Below are 21,435 nucleotides of genomic sequence, written 5' to 3'. Positions count from 1 at the left end.
CAGCCATTGCGATATGTCCACACACCTGCCGGCAGGCTCGCGATAAATCGCCCCATGTGTACCCAGCCTGAGACTTTAGCCTATACTGACAGACCTGACTCAGCTAATTGACTCAATTATAAGATGATGATTTTAGTCCCTCAGCAGATATTTTATTGTTACCTCACAGAGTTTACAGTACTTGATTTTTCCTTTATGTCACCTCTCCCTTACCTCCTTTTACCTTTGGTTTCCCTTTATGGACCCGATTCTGAGGTGCACGCAATACAGTGAGCATACATTAGAATCGATTATCGTCATAGTACACATGTGCCATAAAGAAAGAAGGCAAAATGCACACGCACATCCACCTCACTCACTGCCGCAGAGCCCTGTGCAGCAGGTGCAGAAGGAGGGCTTGAATAGTTTGCAGTTCCATGAAAGGTTTAAATAGGCTACACAATCACATACCTTTCATTAGTAAGTAATTAAGAAAACACTTTGGGGTCATTCAGACCCGCTCGCGAGCAAAGGACGCTCGCAAGCGGGTCAATGTTTGCCGAATGCACATGCGCACGACGGAGGGAGCTCCGTCGTGCGCATGCGTGAGACCCGGCGAGCGACAAGGAATATGTCGCTCGGGGTCTTGCAACAAAGGGGGCGTGCTGTCGATGGTGATTGACAGCACGCCCCCTTTGGTGGGCGTGCCGGGGTCATGGCTGCCAGACGGAGGCGTTTCCATGGGAACGCCTACCGTCTGAAGTCGGCCCCACTGACATCAGTAATGATGTCAGTGGGAGTGATTTTGGCTCAGTTAGAGCCAAAATCACTCCTGGGCTTGCGGCAGCGAGACCCTACCACAGGGTCTCGTCGCAAGCCCGATGGTCAAAGACCATCGCGACCATCTTTTTGGCCGCTCGCATATGCTGTGGGTGGTCACCCACAGCTATGCGAGTGGCCAGGAGGCCGCTCCATTTTCAGGTAGGAGGGCACTGATTCAGAGCGAGCGCTCTGGTCAAAGCGTTCAGCTCTGAATCAGGCCCTTTGTTCATACCATGGTCTCACTTAATGTTTTGATTCATTGCATACAAACACAATATGAAAATATATAGTCATACTGAATAACATTTTTTTCAAAAATATAAATAACAATATGTATAAAAACATACATTTATAAAATTTTAAATATTTAGAACATATGTTTTAAAATAAATAAATAAAAAAATAATAAATAACTAAATAGTCATCCACATGTCTCGTTATTAAGATAACTGAAAAATTGTTTAAATAATAATAATATATGTATCTGATTCACAGATACCGATTTTTGATATTGCTAGTACCCCTAAACAACTGATATGTTTACAGAAATCACAATCTTTACCACCTTTAGGGCATTGCAGACACTTATTCATACATTATAAACACAAGTTAATGTTGTTGTTATTGTTGTTATTATTATTATTATTACAGGTTGAGTCTCCCATATCCAAATATTCCAAAATACAGAATACTGTATTATTAATAATAATAATAATAATAATAATAATAATAATAATAATAATAACACATGTTTTACAATAATTACTTTTATAAGAAATATGTTTTAAATGTATTATCAACTGTTTTTACAATGTGTTTCTGGCTACATACTAATCTATTACAAGGTGGTGTCATTCATAAAATTATAGGTACCGTGAATTATTACTAGAGATGTGTGTGGACTCCTGTGTTTTGGTTCCATCTTGTGTTTTTGGTATTGGCATTACCGACCATAATTGTTTTGGCTTTCATTAAAGGTGGTCAAAGACCGGACATATCTAATTTGGAGCTGTTTGTGTTCCTATATTACTATAACATCATCATTCATTTACTGTAATTTACAGTCAGTTTTCTAATGACCAACAAATGTCAATATTTTCAGCAGAGTAATAATTGGTCAACTAGTCAAAAAGGTCACGTCGGGAGAAAGTATAAGAAAGTGAGCTCCCAATCCAAACAATGTTTGACAATGTCAAAGAAAACATCAGCTCTTAATTAAAGTATAAAGTGAAAAGTTACTGATGAATGTGGCAACTTGTTACAAAATACTATCATCCCATACACCAACTGCAGTGGCAAGGAAAGGCTCACAAAGTGTCCACATTCGCTAATACTGGTGCTGTTAAAGCACCACCTTCTCATTCTTGGGTCAATTCAATTAGGCACAACAAAGTCACAGTCGATTGTAAGTGCGGCTATATGTACGGTACCGCAGGACTTGCAGATTGTTGTTCACAGCCCCATAGGGGCTGTGTATAAAAGCCAAGAAGTCTAGAATGAGATTGGTCTGAAATTGAGTATTCACAGAATCTTTAGAAGTGTCTAAGGCTGTCCATGAGTTCTATGTTTGATTCTCATATTTCACCTTCTAATACTGTCATTTTAAACCAGCCTCCTTTCAAAATTCCAATTGGAAATGCAAAAGTGAGCAATAACAATGATGGCTTACAGTATATATAGAAGTTGAGGATGCTACTTTGGAAGTTGCTAAAGTGCAATAGGATGAGGGGATAATTGTAGATGTAACAATAATGAGGAAATGATGATGAATGAGTAGAACTTGAGAAAGCTAATCAGGGTGATGTTGATTGCGTTGAAGTAAGGCAGCCACCAGAGGTACCACCTCATGCCCATGATAAAAGCATTGTCATGCCAGGGTCGAACCAAAAAATCTACCGCTAACACGTAAAATTATTTTTACCAAACAACATTTCTTAAGGCATCTGTAGCCTTTGCAATGGCAAAGTTAGCAGAGGAAGGGGTGTTACCATTATAGGCACCTTGTCCATGTTACATCATTTACAGCGAGTTCACTCTTATGGTTCACCCAAAACAGGAATATCGTGTATAGTAACAAGCAGTTCAGCATCAGAGACCAGTAATATGGGTAGAAACCTCACACAATCTTCACCAACAACTCCATAATCAATCTCATCATCCAATTTGCAAATGTAAACTGAATCCCCTAATGAATTTCATGATTCCCAAGAAGAATGTTTGCATGCGAGGGCTGTTGCTGTTGCAGTAGAAAAACTTTATTACAGAAGGAATCAAAGAATAATATTTATTACCAGTTACATTTTTAGCTCACACATATTCCCTAGCGCTGTACAGGGAATATTTTCCCATTTATATGATCCATGCCACAGTGGATCTTACAAACTATATTCCCTACCACATGTATGCACATAAACAGACTAGGGTGAGCCAATAAACCTTCCAGTATATACATATTTGGATTGTGGAAGGAAACCAGAGTACCCAGAGGAAACACACACAAGCACGGGGTGAATTTACAAACTCAGCACAGTTAGGGCCATGGTGGGCATTGAACCCAGGACCTCAATGATGTGAGGCAGTCATGTCAGAATAGCCATAGTTTATTAAACAACAACTTTATGTAAAACAATAATTTGGAAATGGAAGCAAGTATGACAGCCAGCGTCCTGCTGCACTGTGAATCATTAAAGCTATGACAGCTATGTTAGAATTGGATCTGTGTCCAATTTCTGGCAATAGTGCAATAGTTTTTAATGGATTAGTTGAGGTTATGCATCCATGCTACCAAATACTATCTCAATTCCATCTCAAAATTGGCTTTAATTTTCGTGCTAAGCCAGGCAAATTTGTTGGTGTCCTTTCTATTTGTTATCACTGTCATCTGGTGACAGTTCACTCATCCTTGTTTTAGATAAGGTTGAGCATTGGGCATTGGCATGTTGCCGAAGGAAACAGCCTTCTTTTTCATAAATCAGATAAGAGCTACTCCAGTACATATTGATTGACCACCCTCTTCCACCATGTCTCACCCTGTGGCATGGATTTGACCAACACTTGGAGGGTGTGCTGGTTCCTGTAGTGCCATTTCTGAGGATTTTGGGGCTCCTCTTTTTGACTTGGCTCTCAATTTAAATATGTAACCCCCCCTGTTAATGAGTTAACTAACAGTGCCTCCACCCAGGTTTACATATAAATTTATATATATATATATATATATATATATATATATATATATATATATATATATATAAGGGGTGTGCACCGGCCACTTTTCGTGTTCTGGTTTTGGATCTGGATCTTTCTTCGTGTTTTGGATCTGGATTGGTTTTGCCAAAACCACCCTTCCGTGTTTTGGGTTCTGGGTTTTGTGTTTTGGATCTGTATTTTTTTGAAAAAAAGCATAAAAAACAGCTAAAATCACAGAATTTGTGTGTTTTTCTGCTCCTATGCTATTATTAACCTCAATAACCTTAATTTCCACTCATTTCCAGTCTATTCTGAACACCTCACAATAGTGTTTTTATGTCCAAAAGGTTGCACCGAGGTAGCTGGATGACTATGCTAAGCGACACGTGTGGGCGGCACAAACACGTGACCCATCTAGGAGTGACACTGCAGTGGCAGACAGGATGGCAGTTTGAAAAACTAGACTCCGAACTGTACATAATGCAAAGAAAAAAAAGAGGTGCAAGATGGAATTGTCCTTGGGCCCTCCCACCCACCCTTATGTTGTATAAACAGGACATGCACATTTTAACAAACCAATCATTTCAGCGCCAGGGTCTGCCACACAACTGTGGCTGAAATGATTGGTTCGTTTGGGCCCCCACAAAACAAGCTGGCAATTAATCTGTCCCTGCACAAACTGGCTCTACGGAGGCAAGATGTCGTCCTCATCCTCCTCATCCACCGATTCCTCACCCTCTTCAGTGTTGTGTACATCCTCATCCTCACAGAGTATTAATTCGTCCCCACTGGAATCCACAACCACAGGTCCCTCTGTACGTTCTGGAGGCTGGTCTCCCTGGAAGAGTTGATAATTCATTCTATGAACATCATCTTCTCCACATTTTGTGGAAGCAACCTTCTACGCCTTTCGCTGACAAGGTTCCCGGCTGCACTAAACACTCTTTCAGAGTACACACTGGAGGGGGGGCAACTCAGGTAAAATAGAGCCAGTTTGTACAGGGGCCTCCAAATAGCTACTTTTTCCTGCCAGTACAGGTACGGACTGTCTGACATGCCTACTTGGATGCTGTCACCGATGTAATCCTTTAACAGACAGACGCACGCTTGTCGCTGCTGCTTTGAGGATGCAGGTGCGGCTACAACCCACACAATTCACAAAGACAGAAAAAAAAGAAGAATTTTTTTATTGTTTGTGGAACGCACTTTGAGGGTTACACCACCCTTTAACAGACAGAGGCACGCTTGTCGATGCTGCTTTAAGGATGCAGGTGCGGCTACAGCCCACACATTTCACAAAGACAGAAAAGAAAATAATTTTTTTATTGTTTGTGGAGCGCACTTTGAGGGTTACATCAGCCTTTAACAGACAGACGCACGCTTGTTGCTGCTGCTTTGAGGACAGTATCATATGCAGTGACAGTAGACTTGTCAGAAATTGTTGGGACGTCCTTCAGTCCGGACCAGATGTCCAAACCGGCCCTTGACTTATGACACAGGCGCACGCTTGGCGCTGCTACTGTGTTGATGCACATGCGGCTACATCGCACACAAATCACAAACACATAAAAAAAATAAGTTTTTTTTTTTGGAGCACTTTGAGGGTTACACCACCCTTTAACAGACAGACGCATGCTTGTCGCTGCTGCTTTGAGGATGCAGGTGGAATCTAGATTGGATTTGGAACCGGGGACACACTACCTCCATCAATTGTCTAAATCCCACTGCACTAATGGCGGATACCGGACGCACGTCTAACACCAACATAGCAGTCAAGGCCTCAGTTATACGTTTTGCTTCAGGATGACTGCTGTCGTACTTCATCCTCCTCGCTAGGGACTGTTGGAGGGTCAATTGTTTAATAAAAGTAGTGGTGTTCCTACTTCCTCTCTGGGATGATGAACAACTCCCAGCAGCAGCAACAGCACTAGGAGGAAGTGGTTCTTGATCTTTCCCTATTTTATTTTTATCGGAGAAAGTTTGGTCCTCCATTTATGTTATATTGATATATACTTGCGGCTAAGGCGTACACAAACACAGAAAATATTTTTTTATTTTTGCTGGAGCGTAGTGCACTTTGTGGGTTACACCACGCTTTAAGAAATGAGCCAGCTGGCTCTTTACTTATGGGACACAGGCGCACGCTTGGCGCTGCTCCTTTGTTGATGCACGTGCAGCCACAGTGCACACAATTCACAAACACAGAAAATATTTTTTTATTTTGTTTGGAGGGTACTTTGGGGGTTACAGCACCCTTTAACGGACAAGCCAGCCGGCCCTTTACTTATGGGACACAGGCGCACACTTAGCCCCTATGGACAACTGACTGCACAACACAGTCCAGCCAGCCCCTATGGACTTTGAAGGAGTGGACACAGCCCCTATGGACAACAGCAGCACAGCACAGCACAACACTACACTACACAGCCCAGCCAGCCCTAACTCCCACCCTCCCTCTTCACTGTCCACAGCCGAGTGAGAAAATGGCGCCGACGCGGGTACCTTATATAGGATCCAAAACCCGTGAGACCCGGAAGGCGGGATGATGACGTTTTGCTTCGATTTCAGATCCGAGTCAGGCGGGAAAAGTCGAGCCTGACTCGGATCGGCCTCGGATCGGGGGGGTTCGGATTTCAGAAATCCGAACCCGCTCACCCCTAATATATATGTGTGTGTGTGTGTGTGTGTGTGTGTGTAATAGGCTCACCTGGGAAAGTCTAAACAGGCATGAATGATTTGGATCTAATATTGTATAGAATGTGTGGTGTTAGTGCTTTACATGAAACAATATTTTACAGTTTTTGCATTTCACAAATCTAACTACCTGACTTTTTTTCTCCTTAGGCCTCAATGAAACTGGACGCCGTCCTCTGACACACCTTCAGGTCAGTAAATTCACAGTAGATATAGATTTCTCGTACATTTGAGTTTAGTTTCTTATACATGTAAGTCCAAAAGTCTCTGGATTTAGTGCAGTTCCTGAACGTGGCACATTGTAACTCCAACTACTATAAGCCTCTCCGTTTTATAATTTTAGGAGTCCAGTAACTTATACGGCTCCCTTTTTCTAAGGCTGAAATGATGAACCATTGCTAAAATTACCTGGCTGACATCATACTCAGTGGCAGTGTGCGAGTTGTCATTTGTCTACTTTCCTTATGTTTTTATTGATGACCACTCCAATTCTATGCAGTTATTAGTTTATGGGTTACATACATAGGCCCTCATTCAGAGCCGTTCGCTATTTGCGGTCGTTCGTTTAAAAACAAGGGGTGGCTATTCAAATGATCCGTACGCACATTGCAGTCTGTTCACACCTCTAAGTCTGAACGAGCGAGCAAAACATACGCTCGTTTATTTGTTAAAAACGCCCCCTGGCCGCTCGCATCCTACGTCATGTCCGCTATTTATTAGATTAATCGAGTACATCGACCAGCGTATGAACTGCTCGCTATTCTTGTGGTTGGTGTTTGCTACCACAAATTTGCGAGCAGTTCTGGCTATAAAATAACCCAGTGACGTGAACAATGACGCTGCTGTTTTAAATATACACACCCATAAAACGCCCGTTTTGACCTTTAAGCACGCCTGCGTTCGGATCTCCACTCCCCATTTTCAAGCACCTTCCCCTGTTACCACCCACATACGCCTCATTCTGTCATTCAAAATAGCAGGCACTCGCTATATTGCGTACCAACGATTTTCGGCCGCACTGACTGGTTCGCGCATGCGTACTAAAAACCGTACGCATGCGCAGATGTGCAAACATCGCTCGGAACGAGCGTACTGCCGTTAACGAGCGGCTCTGAATGAGGGCCATAGTCTCTGGAAAGCTGCATTAGAATGGGACATTAAATGATAAATGATAAAAAGGGCAGTAGTCAGTGCAGGAGTTTATGTATGCTGTAATAGTGCTTGATATCCCTGAATTAGCTGGATCTATAATTAGCTACACAGTATTCTTAAATCTTAACTCAAATGTAACTCTTATAGTTAGATACACAGCAGCTATTATGTAACAGCTATAGACCCCGGACAGTTTACGAGCTATGAGGGATTTATCTTATTAGTAGCGGCTTTCCTTTGCACTCCTCTACCCTGAATTAGCCATCTCCTTACTCCAAGAATGAATGTCTTCCTATCTAGATAGGATAACAGCAAACCTCTAAATTTCTACTCCAACTCGTTTAATTGTATGGGTCTATTGTAAACTGAAGGTGCCTACACACTATGCGATGTGGTCACGATGCAATCTCATGTCCGATTTCCCTTTAACCCTCCCCATCAGCTCCCAGTCAGTCCTGGACATGATTTGGTATTAAAAAGTGCCAATGTGACATACGATGTATCGTGCATCTTTAACTTTTTCCAGTGCATCGTATGCGAGATTGGCAGATCTTGCCTGCAGCAGGCAAGATCTAAAGTTGCGATGTGCAACCAGTGAGTACGCGCATCGGCATCATATCATGATTTGGACATATTTTACATGATTTGTCGTTCCAATGCGTTGAAATCGGGCAAATCATGTAAAATATTTCCTAGTGTGTAGGCACCTTTAGTCATTAATCAGCCAGCACATTTGATGTGGGTTTAGAGTACTTGCTGCAAGAGACTTCAGAAGGTTTAATACTGAATAGTTAATATGCCTATTAAATAACTCCGTTAAATGTGGGTGTAGAATCCTGACTTGTATTAAATGGCTAGTGAGCGTCTATGTGAGTGGGGTTTGATGATTTAACATTACTCACAGGCACAGCGCCACTTTTAAACATGTACCTTCCTTTTCCTCCTCCTTTAATGATGAAGGCAGCTGCGCTGTCCTCCCAGCAGCTTGCACACAGCCGCTGCCTGTACTGAGCACCGCTGCGGGTGACTCACTCTCTAGGAAGCGCGGCCGGTCCTCCGGCTTCCTCAGCTGCCGCTCTCACTGTCCCAGCCACCAGCAGTTACTGCTCACAGTTTCCCTGGGATGCCTGACACTGGCAGAGATGTATGAAGTGCCGAAGCGGCATGAACGCACGTCATGCTATGTGCCCCTGTCATTATCAGCGCTGCTATCTACAAGATAGCAGCACCGATAGCCTGGGCTATGTATGAACTGTTAGTTTACCTGACCGTTCTGCCCGCTGCAGCTGTCGCTATTAACAGCTACAGCCTGGCGATGCCCTATCCCCACAGCAGGGACAGCGCTGTCCTGTTGCGGGGTCTGCCGGCTCCAGGGCTGAACGCGGGATCTTGCGATACTTGTGAGATCCTGCACATGCTTAATGGAGCCGGCCGGGACTGAGACACAGCGCATCAACACTAGGCTGATGCGCTGTGAACTCAGGCAGGGATCACCGGAGGGGGAAGTTATCGCTCCACCGCTCCGGCCGATGATATGTTCCTACATCTCATTGTTAGTGCTTCCTGCCATCTATTTCTATTATCATGTAGTATTCAAATCTCATTGCTGGTCCTTTGCAGAGTGCTGGGAGATTTTTTATTTATTTTCTTGTCTAGATTAGCCCCTCCCTTTTCATGCACCTGTGAAGGGTCATTAAGTTGATTTGAATAAACACCATTTTATATTATGGCTCCAATCTGTACCCCAAAATTCAGTTCTGTTAGATGTCTCTGAGTCTGTTCCACTTACCTCTAATATAGCTGTACATTGGTTGTAACTTACTGTATGCGTATTAAGGGTCTCATTCAGACCCGTTCGCAAGCGCTTGAGCGCTCGCAAGTGGGTTGATGTTGGGCTCTGCGCATGCGCAGCGGCGACACTATGCGTGCACAAGCCCCGGAGCGAGAGAGAAATTCTCTCGCTCTGGGACTCACTACAAAAGGGGCGGCTGTCGATGGTGATCGACAGCTCGCACCGTTTGTTGTCGGGGCGGGGGGGTGGCTTCACAAACGGCGGTGTTCCCGACGGAACGCCTGCGGCCCCACTGACATCACTCGTGATGTCAGTGGTGAGCTTCCGGCTCTAATAGAGCCGAAAGCTCACTGGGGCTTGCAGTAGACGAGACCCTACCACAAGGGTCTCGTCGCAGGCCCCAATAGTCTTGACCATCGCGACCATCAAACTGGCCGCTCGCTAAAGCTGTGGGTGGTCACCCACAGCCTAGCGAGTGGCCAGGAGGCCGGCTCAGAAAATAGATGCGGCCGCCCTCATTCAGAGCGAGCTCTCGCATTTTGCGAGCGCCTCTGAATGAGGTCCTAAGTGTATTATTGACTTAGAAGATAAATATAAAATGAGTACAACTAAATTGGTAGATAAGAGTGGAGAGCAGGGATTGTAATCATAATAAAGTTATAGGAATTTAAAGGGTAGTAAATAGAGAGGATTTGTGAAACATACAGAAGCATGAGGCTTATGATAGAATCCTGTGTAATTTGTTAGACAAAGTTATTTTTGGAGAAAGTAAACAAGGTGCTGAATATGTGCTGGTATATTATACAGAATGATTAAAAAAAATAATCTATTTTCTCTAAACTATCAATCTTTGGGCCTGATCCAGAGGCGCTCGCTATGTGCGAGCGCTCGCTCTAAATCAGGGCATTTAAAAAAATTAAAAAAATCTGCCTCCAGGCCGCTCGCATAGCTGTGGGTGACCACGCACAGCTTTTGCGAGCGGCCTGGAGATGGTCGCGATTATCGCGACCATCCGGCTTGCGACAAGACCCTTGTGGTAGGGTCTCGGTTCCTGCAAGCCCGAGTGAACTTCCTGCTCTAATAGAATGAGGTCAGTAGGGTCGCCCACAAATGGCAGGTGTTCAGCCACCCCCCCTCCCCGCCTACAAAACAGGGCGACATTGACATCGACAGCCGCCCTATTTTGTAGCAAGCCCCGGAGCGAGTGAAGTTCTCACTCGCTCCTGGGCTCACGCACGTACATTGCGCACACCAATCAGGCCCTTTGTCTTTAAGAGGAGGGGGACATTAAGAAATTGGCTGGTTGTATCAGATGTGTCACAAAACAGGAAAAAAACATAATGGCTTTTTGTCTACACAAAGATCTAGAGGTTTTGCTTGTTTTGCCATTGTACTATCTTGAATAACAGATTGAGTATGTCACAGCCTCTGATTACTGTAATTGCATGTATTAATTTCTTGTGACGCCAAAGGGATAATTTACCTTGTACAATGGGGAAAGTCATTTCATTCAGGTATCCAGAAAGGTTAAGTTATAACTGGCGGAGTATATAAGAAAAATTAGGAATTATTCTATTAGTGATTCTGGTGATATGACAAGGTCTGCAATATATGTAACACAATAAACTTTACATTTGCCCCTTCACTGGCAAGTTGCTGTGTGTGTTATAACAAGTCAATGTCAATGCTATGGAGAGATGGCAATTTACACTTCTTATGTCATGAGCGCTACAGGATAGGTAAATTGGGTGCTTTGGGCCTTATTCAGCTTCGGACGGAATGGCAAAGCTGCTCACTTCAGGAAACAGAGGCCATCACCGCCCCCTCTCCGTCCACAAATGGCAGCAGACTGTCAATCAATGACAGTCTGCTGCCAGTCTACGTGCGGGATCGCAGACCCGTTCTGCACATGCACAGAATGAGTCTGGCACCTGCGCAGATTCCCGATCATTGGGAATCTGCATTCTCTGCTGAATGAGGGCCTTTGTTTTATTAGTACCTAATGAGGATCAGGATCTCACTTACTTCCTTCCCACCTACCTATCTGATGATTGGTAAGTGCATATACACTCACCAGTCATTGCTCGATATGTCAGGCCTGGGAGATCGGCAGGTCGCCCATACACACCAGCAGATGCACCGATATATCTGCAGATATATCAGCCATCTGCTGTGCTGCACAGCCATTGCGATATGTCCACACACCTGCCGGCAGGCTCGCGATACATCGCCCCATGTGTACCCAGCCTGACACTTTAGCCTATACTGGCAGACCTGACTCAGCTAATTGACTGAATTATAAAATGATGATTTTAGTCCCTCAGCAGATTTTTTATTTTTACCTCTCGCAGAGTTTACAGTACTTGTTTTTTCCTTTATGTCACCTCTCCCTTACCTCCTTTTACCATTGGTTTCCCTTTATGGACATGATTCTGAGGTGCACGCGATACAGTGAGCACACATTATAATCGATTATCGTCATAGTACACATGTGCCATAAAGAAAGAAGGCAAAATGCACACGCACATAACATCCACCTCACTCACTGCCGCAGATCCCTGTGCAGCAGGTGCAGGCAGTAGAGGAAAGTGGGTGTGTACTGCGCTATAAGATGACATGGGTGTGTGCACGGAACCACATGAAACTTCAAGCAGTCACATCCCGGCATCTGAGGCGATTCCCTGCACCTAGGTGAGGGCTGGTGCAAAGCATAATACTAATGATGACAGATTGTACGATCCTCCCATAAATGGGTCTCAGCGAACTCCACCTGTGTCCAGTAACATTATTCCTACTGCTCTGATTATTAGTTGATTTATATGTTAACCTGATACAATGCATTTTTAACACACATCAATTAAATGTAGCAGCATGTGTCACAATATTTCTACATTTATTACTTAGATAAGCCTCTTACTCCATGCAGCACCACCACCTCATTTGTTCTAGTGTCTGTAATTGTAACTCAATTACTACAGATGTGTCCATATGGAATCGGTATGTAATACCGCAGGCCGCATGGCTGGCAGTTCGATTCCCGGCAGCGTCAGGCCGACAGTGGAACAGATCCCGGCAGCGGCAGCCCGACAGTGCTGGAAATCCCAATCGTCCCCAGGTAAGTATGAACTAACCTAACCTACCCCCCTAACCCTCCCTTAGGGGTGCCTAACCCTAACCTCCCCCCCAAGTGCCTAACCCTAATCCCCCCTCTAAGTGCCTAGACCTAACCCCCCCTTCCCTGCTGCCTAAACCTAAGTCCCCCGGGGGGTGCCTAACCCTAACCTCCCCCCGGGGGTGCCTAACCCTAACCCTTCCTCCCCCTAGCCTAACCCTAACCTCCCGGGGGGTGCCTAACCCTAATTCCCCCCAAGGAGCTCTAAACCTAACCCCCCCCCCCCTGCGGCTGTCCGCTCGCGGCGCCCGGCATCCCTTCAATCGGGATGGCAGGCGCCGGTCTCCCGGCATCAGTGAAATGAGCGGCGTCTACATCTAGATGCCAATCATTTCAGCCTTGCCAGGATATGACAGTTGGGAAGTCGGCTGTCGGTATAATGTCAGCCAGCTTCCCGATTGCAGCCCGTCCATATAGCCTCCTTTGCGCGTTAAACAGCCCTTCTAGTCGTGCCATGCTATAACGCAACTCATTAGTACCGAGCATCTTTTTGTGCGGCTTCTTTTCCTTACGTCTTACCCTTGTGTGTCTTATTCACAAAGGCCGGGATGTACTAAGGTTGCGGTGACCATTCCGCCAATCACCGCAACCTTACTAATCACATATATACTAACATATGCAATTAGTATCGCAAAGGACAGCTCTTGCGATAACAGCTGCTCTTTGCAAAGCAGCCGACGCCGGCTGCACCCTCCGAGCCCCGGGCTCCTCCTCCCTGCATCCAGAAGAAGATTAGGAGGAGGAAGCATAGGACTCAGCAGGAGCACGGGCCGGCAACCATGGAAAGCAGGTGAGTGGGGTCCAGTGCTGGGTGTCTGCGGGGCGGCGAGGTGGCAGCGAAGCGTCAGGTGCGGGGTGCGGTAAGAAGCCCATTAGCTTCTATAGGGTAACACCAGGTTTTTCTGGCGTTACCCTCTGCACCGATAAAAGGGCGGCCGGGGCTTAGTACATATGGAAATGCGGCAAACACCCCGAAAACAGGGTTTTTACTGCATTTTTCCTTTAGTACATCTCGGCCAAAGTGATGAGGATATTACGCACAAGCATCTTATGCTGATTAAAATGATGTGTGGCATGCTTATATTCTGTGTGTTACTGTGGCTATTTCTGCATGCAAAATGCTATGTTACAGTGTCACAGCCACTGACACTGCAACGTAGCATTTCGCATGTAGATACACCCACAGTTGCACACAGAATATGGACATGCTGCATATCATTTTAATCAGCAGAAGCTATTTGCAAATAGGATGTTCTATAATGTAAAAGTCGCATGAAAAGACGTGCGGCGCTACAGAGTCGCACAACGCTCACATGTTATGTGAAACGTGACTTTTAACACACAGGGTAGATGTATGTCGACACATCTGTATATACTTTATGTGACACCACTTTTACTTTCTTATACAAAACCATGAAGTAAGGTTTCACATATTCATGTTTCATATACACTTTTGATGCATTATTTTTTGTTATCTTGATCATGTACAATTAGACTAATTCACTTTCACAGTCACATGTTTCTTTTTAAGTATTTGTGTATATGTCAAGGTATATAATTTAGTGACACCTTGTAAATCAGGGCCGGCTCCAGGGCTAATTGCACCCTGTGCCGGCCGAGTGTGCAGCATCCATTCAGACTCCGGGGTCCACGCACCGCCGCACAGCTGCGGTGGTGGGGGTCCACAACCCCCCGATTTGACCACCCACGGGTGGAACAGCAGGACAGTACTGTCCCATTGAAATCGGGATGCTGGGGCAGGGTGGCCCTCTAATGGTGGTGCCCCTGTTCGACCGCTCAGGTCGAACACCCGTAGATCCAGCCCTGTTGTAAATAATGTATACCCGTATATGCACTGTAACAAACTAAGGGCCTGATTCAGAGCCGGACGCTATTTGCGCTCGCTCGTCCAGAAAAAGGGGCTGGCTATTTAAATTAACCGTTCGCTCTTTGCGGTCTGTTCACGCCTCCATGTCTGAACGTGCGAACAAAACATGTGAACGTAATTTTGGAAAAAACGCCCCCTGGCCGCTCGCATCATACGTCATGTCCGCTATTAATTAGATTAATCGAGTACATCGGACGGCGTATGAACTGCTCGCTATTCTTGTGGTTGGTTTTTCCTACCACAATCATGCGAGCAGTTCTAACTATAAAACAACTAAGTGACGTGGTCGATGACGCTGCTTTAGTAATTATGCACACCCTTAATACGCCCGTTTTGACCATTAGGCACGCCTGCGTTCTGATCTCCACTCCCCGTTTTCAAGCACCTTCCCCTGTTACCACCCACAAACGCCTCATTCTGTCACTCAAAATAGCAGGCATTCGCTATTTAGCGAGCACACGATTTTCGGCCGCACTGAAAGGTTTGCGCATGCGTATTAAAATCCGTACGCATGCGCAGTTGTGCGAACATCGGTCGGAACGAATGAGCGGCAGCTTACGAGCGGCTCTAAATCAGGCCCTAAGTTACCAACACCCAAAAAAATTCACATCATTGTTTTGACACAAAAAATATTGTTTTGTCTTTTCAAATATTACCTAACTTCTACTGAACAAGACCAACATATTATTTAAACATATCTCATATAGAACTCTTGGGGGTCGATCCAATTAGCCGCGATGATTTCGACGGCACGAGTCATTGCAGCAATGGCTGCACTTAACGGCAGCCCGAATGCACAGAATTTTGTTCGCAGCAAGAAAAATTCAGCGAATTTGGGCTCAGAGTGGGCCGTGAATGGTGCAAGACGCCGGTCCGTGCAACGGCAACTCGCACCCTTTGCAGCTAATTGGATTGATCCCTTTGTTTATTTTGCTAACTTAATTTAAATAATCAACAAAACCAAATGCAAGGAAAAGAGGCCCTGATTCAAAGCTTGCTCTGAATCAGGGCCGGCCTTCTTGTTTTTTAGAGCGGCCTCCTGTGACCACCCACAGCGGAATTGGTATGAAATACCGACGGCCGCGGCAGCCCGACAGCGCTGGAAATCCCGATCGTGGATAGGTAAGTATTGTCTAACCTAACCTAACCCCCCTAACCCTCCCTTAGGGGTGCCTAACCCTAACCTCCCCCCCAAGTGCCTAACCCTAATCCTCCCCTCTAAGTGCCTAACCCTAACCACCCCCTTCCCCGCTGCCTAAACCTGTCCCCCAGGGGGGTGCCTAACCCTAAGTCCCCCCCGGGAGCCCTAAACCTAACCCTCCCCACCCCCGCAGCTGTCCACTCGCGGCGCCCGGCATCTCTACGATCGGGATGCCGGGCGCCGGTCTCCCGGCGTCGGGGAAATGCCGGGTGTCTACATCTAGACGCCCGCCATTTCACCCTTGCCGGGATATGACAGTCGGGAAGCTGGCTGCCGGTATTTAGGCAGTCGGCTTCCCGATTGCATACCCCCACAGCTATAGCGAACGGCCAGGAAGATGGTTGCGATGGTCAAGACCATTGTGACTATCGGGCTTGCGACAAGACCCTTGTGGTAGGGTCTCGTTGCCGCAAGCCCCAGAGAGATTTCGGCTCTCACAGAGCCAAAATCTCTCCCATTGATTTCACTCATGATGTCAGTGGGGCCGCCCCCAAACGGAGGCGTTCACATGGGAACGTCTCCATTTGGGCAGCCACTCTCCCGGCCCACCCACCAAAGGGGGCGTGCTGTCACTCAACATTGACAGCATGCCCCCTTTGGTACGAGACCTGGAGCGACGGATTGCCCGTTGCTCTCTGGGTCTCGCGCATGCGCACGACGGAGCCAGCTCCATCGTGCGCATGCACACTGGGCCACCATTGACCCGCTTGCGAGCGCATGGCGCTCGCGAGCGGGTCTGAATCAGGCCCAGAGTCCACACATCTGCAATGTATTGCCAACGTCAGGGGAACAGTGATATTCAACATGTCAACATTTTTTAATTCCCTGATCCGGAATCGACAAATGGGAGATTTTTAATATGTTGAATTTCCCCAATCTGGTAACGGAACGATTATCATCATCATCGATTTCCGCGGATCAGCGGTTTTGGTCGCCGTTTGGGTCACCATCAGCAGAATCGTGGCTCAGGTGTATGGGGCCCTTAAAACACAGACAACAGTTTTACAAATTAAACTTATAATTTTTTAGCATAACGGATGTTTCAAAAACCCCTAGACAGTTGGCTCATAATGCTCATTAAGCACCCACTCCAAATGCTACCAAACTAGGAACCAGCACTATGGTAAGCATAAATAAACAGGAAACTCCACGGCCAATCCACCTGGGAATTCCTACAAAATGACAAAAAGACATTTGCCACATTTCAGCATCAAGAAGCTCAATATACTTCTACTAGAGAGACTACAAATGGGCAATTGCCGTCTTCAGCTAAGATCCGGATCTGGGAGAAGGTCACTATCACCAGGCACGCTTTGCAATTATGGACGCACAGACAACACATTCGCAAAGTGAGTGACAGGTAGTCAGCATTTGGGGGAGGTAACAGGAGGGGGTGGTAAGAAAAATGCAGGCATGTCTGACCGTTTAAACGCCATTACATGGACGTGCATAAATTAGCCATTGCGATCTCCTACGCAGTATAAAAGCCCCCTGCGTGTCAGGAGAGCTGCAGTGTTCGTAGCTGGTCAGACCTACCACAAGGGAAAGATGGCTGCTAGATGTGCGTCAATGTTTCCGATATTTACACAGGTAAGCGACGTCATACGCAGATGAGTAGGCAGCAGTGGGTGTCCCCATGCTCGGGTGATCTTTGGAACTATCAGCATGTTTTCGTAGCTGCATACCACGCAAAAAGAAAGCTGCAATGGCATTAGCGTCCATCTCTGAATCTTGCCCTCTGACTTTCACTGCACAGGAATTACTGTCCTATGCAGATCAGTATATGTTGTCGGACGACGTTTGTGGTCTCACACACCATTGCGACCAGGGGCGGATTGGGAATTTAAAGTGGCCCTGGAAAAAAACTTGGAAAGTGGCCCCATGCGTGCGCGCCATAGCCGCGCGCCCGAAAAGTGGGTGTGGCCTTGTGGCAGGGGTGTGGCCTAATGTGAAATGTTATGCCCGCAAGCCACTCCCCCCTTTTTCATTATGCTGGGGGCATGCCCACCGCTCCAAAAGCTGATAGCCATGCCCCCAATCCTTGTTTCTAGTGAATAAGCACAGCAAACATGTTAATGACAATGAGTATTTTCTTACCTATATGATTTCTCTGCAACGAGGGAACCTCTGAAGAAATTGATCCTCCCTGGACAGGCAGTGTCTTGAGACGGTATTCACTATTCATGCAGGAGATCACATGGTCTGGAAGCTGCCTGTTTGTGTAGTAATAAAGCCAATGTCATTATCGTTCAACAGAGGTTCAATCAGATGTTTTGGGGCAGGACAAATGTGGGTTTCCCATATCAAACAATTTTATATTAATAAAATATATTGGCTAATTTGGGCCCTCATTCAGAGCCGCTCGCAATTAGCGCTCGCTCGTTCATAAAAAGGGGGTGGCTATTCAAATGAACCGTTCGCTCTTTGCGGTCTGTTGCCGCCTCCATGTCTGAACGAGCGAGCAAAACATACGCTCGTTTATTTGATGAAAACGCCCCCTGGCCGCTCGCATCATACGTCATGTCCGCTATTTATTAGATTAATCGAGTACATCGAACAGCGTATGAACTGCTCGCTATTCTTGTGGTTGGTTTTTTCAACCACAATATTGCGAGCAGTTCTGACTATAAAATAACCCAGTAACGTGGTGAATGACGCTGCTGTATTAATTATGCACACCCATAAAACGCCCGCTTTGACCTTTAAGCACGCCTGCGTTCTGATCTCCACTCCCCCTTTTCAAGCACCTTCCCCTGTTACCACCCACATACGCCTCATTCTGTCACTCAAATTAGCAGGCACTCGCTATATAGCGAACAAACGATTTTCGGCCGCACTGACTGGTTCGCGCATGCGTACTAAAAACCGTACGCATGCGCAGATGTGCAAATATCGCTCGGAACGAGCGTACTGCCGCTTACGAGCGGCTCTGAATGAGGGCCTTGGTTCCCTTTGCATCAGTAATATGGTTTTGTTACAATTGTTGTCTTACTGAAGATTATTGTCCCCTAGTCTTTTCTTCTAATAGTACCAGTGATCTTATCGTCCTCTATGTGTGTCTCCCTCACCCTCCCGCCCCCACACACACAGGGGTCAGTGCCATCCCCCCTCACCCCCCACACACACACACACAGGGGTCAGTGTCATCCCCCCTCACCCCACACACACAAGGGTCAGTGCCAGCCCCCCTCACTTCACACACACACAGGGGTCAGTGCCAGCCCCCCTCACCCCACACACACACACAGGGGTCAGTGCCAGCCCCCCTCACCCCACACACACAGGGGTCAGTGCCAGCCCCCCTCACCCCACACACACACACACACACGGGTCAGTGCCAGCCCCCCTCACCCCACACACATACACAGGGGTCAGTGCCAGACCCCCTCACCCCACACACACAGGGGTCCGTGCCAGCCCCCCTCACCCCACACACATACACAGGGGTCAGTGCCAAACCCCCTCAGCCCACACACACACACAGGGGTCAGTGCCAGCCCCCCTCACCCCACACACATACACAGGGGTCAGTGCCAGACCCCCTCACCCCACACACATACACAGGGGTCAGTGCCAGACCCCCTCACCCCACACACACAGGGGTCAGTGCCAGCCCCCCTCACCCCACACACATACACAGGGGTCAGTGCCAACCCCCCTCAGCCCACACACACACACAGGGGTCAGGGCCATCCCCCCTCACCCCACACACATACACAGGGGTCAGTGCCAGCCCCCCTCACCCCACACACATACACAGGGGTTAGTGCCAGCCCCCCTCACCCACACACACAGAGGTTACTGCCAGCCCCCCTCACCCACACACACAGGGGTTACTGCCAGCCCCACACACACACACACACACAGGAGTCAGTGTCATCCCCCCTCACCCCACACACACACACACACAAGGGTCAGTGCCAGCCCCCCTCACTTCACACACACACAGGGGTCAGTGCCAGCCCCCCTCACCCCACACACACACACACACACACACACACACAGGGGTCAGTGCCATCCCCCCTCACCCCACACACATACACAGGGGTCAGTGCCATCCCCCCTCACCATAACACATACATAGGGGCAGTGCCAGCCCCTCTTACGCCAAACACACACACAGGGGTTAGTGCCAGCCCCCCTCACCCACACACACACACACACACACACACACACACAGGGGTCAGTGCCAGCCCCCCTCACCCCACACCCCACACACACGGGTCAGTGCCAGCCCCCCTCACCCCACACACATACACACGGGTCAGTGCCAGACCCCCTCACCCCACACACATAGGGGTCAGTGCCAGCCCCCCTCACCCCACACACATACACAGGGGTCAGTGCCAACCCCCCTCAGCCCACACACACACACAGGGGTCAGTGCCAGCCCCCCTCACCCCACACACATACACAGGGGTCAGTGCCAGCCCCCCTCACCCCACACACATACACAGGGGTCAGTGCCAACCCCCCTCAGCCCACACACACACACACACAGGGGTCAGGGCCATCCCCCCTCACCCCACACACACACACACACACACAGGGGTCAGTGCCATCCCCCCTCACCCCACACACATACACAGGGGTCAGTGCCATCCCCCCTCACCATAACACATACATAGGGGCAGTGCCAGCCCCTCTTACGCCAAACACACACACAGGGGTTAGTGCCAGCCCCCCTCACCCACACACACAGAGGTTACTGCCAGCCCCCCTTACCCACACACACAGGGGTTAGTGCCAGCCCCCCTCACCCACACACACAGGGGTTAGTGCCAGCCCCCCTCACCCACACACACAGGGGTTAGTGCCAGCCCCCCTCATCCACACACACAGGGGTCAGTGCCAGCCCCCCTCACCCCACACACATACAGGACAGTGCATTGGAGCTGCTGGGGTAGAATCACAAACACTTACCTTGGGACCATGCACTTCTCCTCCAGCCACTCCACTGAGCTCCAGTACCAAGCCGCCACTAAACTCCCCCATCACTCTTCCTCCATGTCTCACTCCACAGGCTCCACACGTGCAGGGGGGAGGGATCCGCCCGCATGTCTCGCTACCCTCTGCTCCAAATGTACAGGAGGTAGAGGGGAAGGGATCCGCCGCTGCTGCCACAGGAGACTTCGGCTGCAGACCCGCGCGTCTGAGCAGTGAGCACTCTTTCTACAAAGTGCTGACGCGCGGGCCGGCGCAGTGTCTGACTGGGATTCGGGGGGTGGGGCCAAGGCTCAGAAGCCTCTTCTCGCACTAGAGGTGGGCAGGCCACGGGCCGTGGGCAGCTTACTGCTCTCTATGCCGGGCTTCCGTCATGCTTAAAAAAAATAAAAAATCACAGCCGGGTGACGCGATTCGGGGGGCGGGGCCAAGGTTGAGAAGTGGCCCCACAGACCAATCGGCCCACCGGGATTTTCTCCGCTAAAAGTAAGGGCCAATCCGCCCCTGATTGCGACACATTATAATGATGACCTTTTTTGTGTATAAATGTAACAATAACATGTGACATTGTTCGGATGTGAGGGACGCATCCCTGTTTAAACTGT

The 21,435-nt window shown here is 47.8% G+C and overlaps 1 protein-coding gene across 2 annotated transcripts in view; it reads right to left on the bottom strand.

Moving 5' to 3' along the window:
* Positions 1-21,160, bottom strand: part of LOC148518772 (olfactomedin-4-like) — a 76,801-nt gene extending 55,641 nt beyond the window's left edge. The window contains exons 1-2 of one of the 2 annotated variants that reach the window (XM_088477105.1): positions 20,810-21,160; positions 17,984-18,099 (exon numbers count right to left, since the gene is read on the bottom strand). Coding sequence is in view for 1 of the 2 variants with exons in the window: in XM_088477103.1 (XP_088333229.1) it covers positions 20,810-20,881 (72 nt within the window). In the remaining variant the exon portion in view is untranslated. The remainder of the gene's footprint in view (positions 1-17,983; positions 18,100-20,809) is intronic. The other variant, XM_088477103.1, reaches the window with a different exon arrangement.
* Positions 21,161-21,435: the final 275 nt, after the last annotated feature.

Source organism: Taudactylus pleione, unplaced genomic scaffold (assembly GCF_031769625.1).
Source record: "Taudactylus pleione unplaced genomic scaffold, aTauple2 ptg000199l, whole genome shotgun sequence".
In the NCBI taxonomy this organism is placed as follows: domain Eukaryota; kingdom Metazoa; phylum Chordata; class Amphibia; order Anura; family Myobatrachidae; genus Taudactylus; species Taudactylus pleione.
This window is presented reverse-complemented; position numbering and strand designations above follow the sequence as displayed.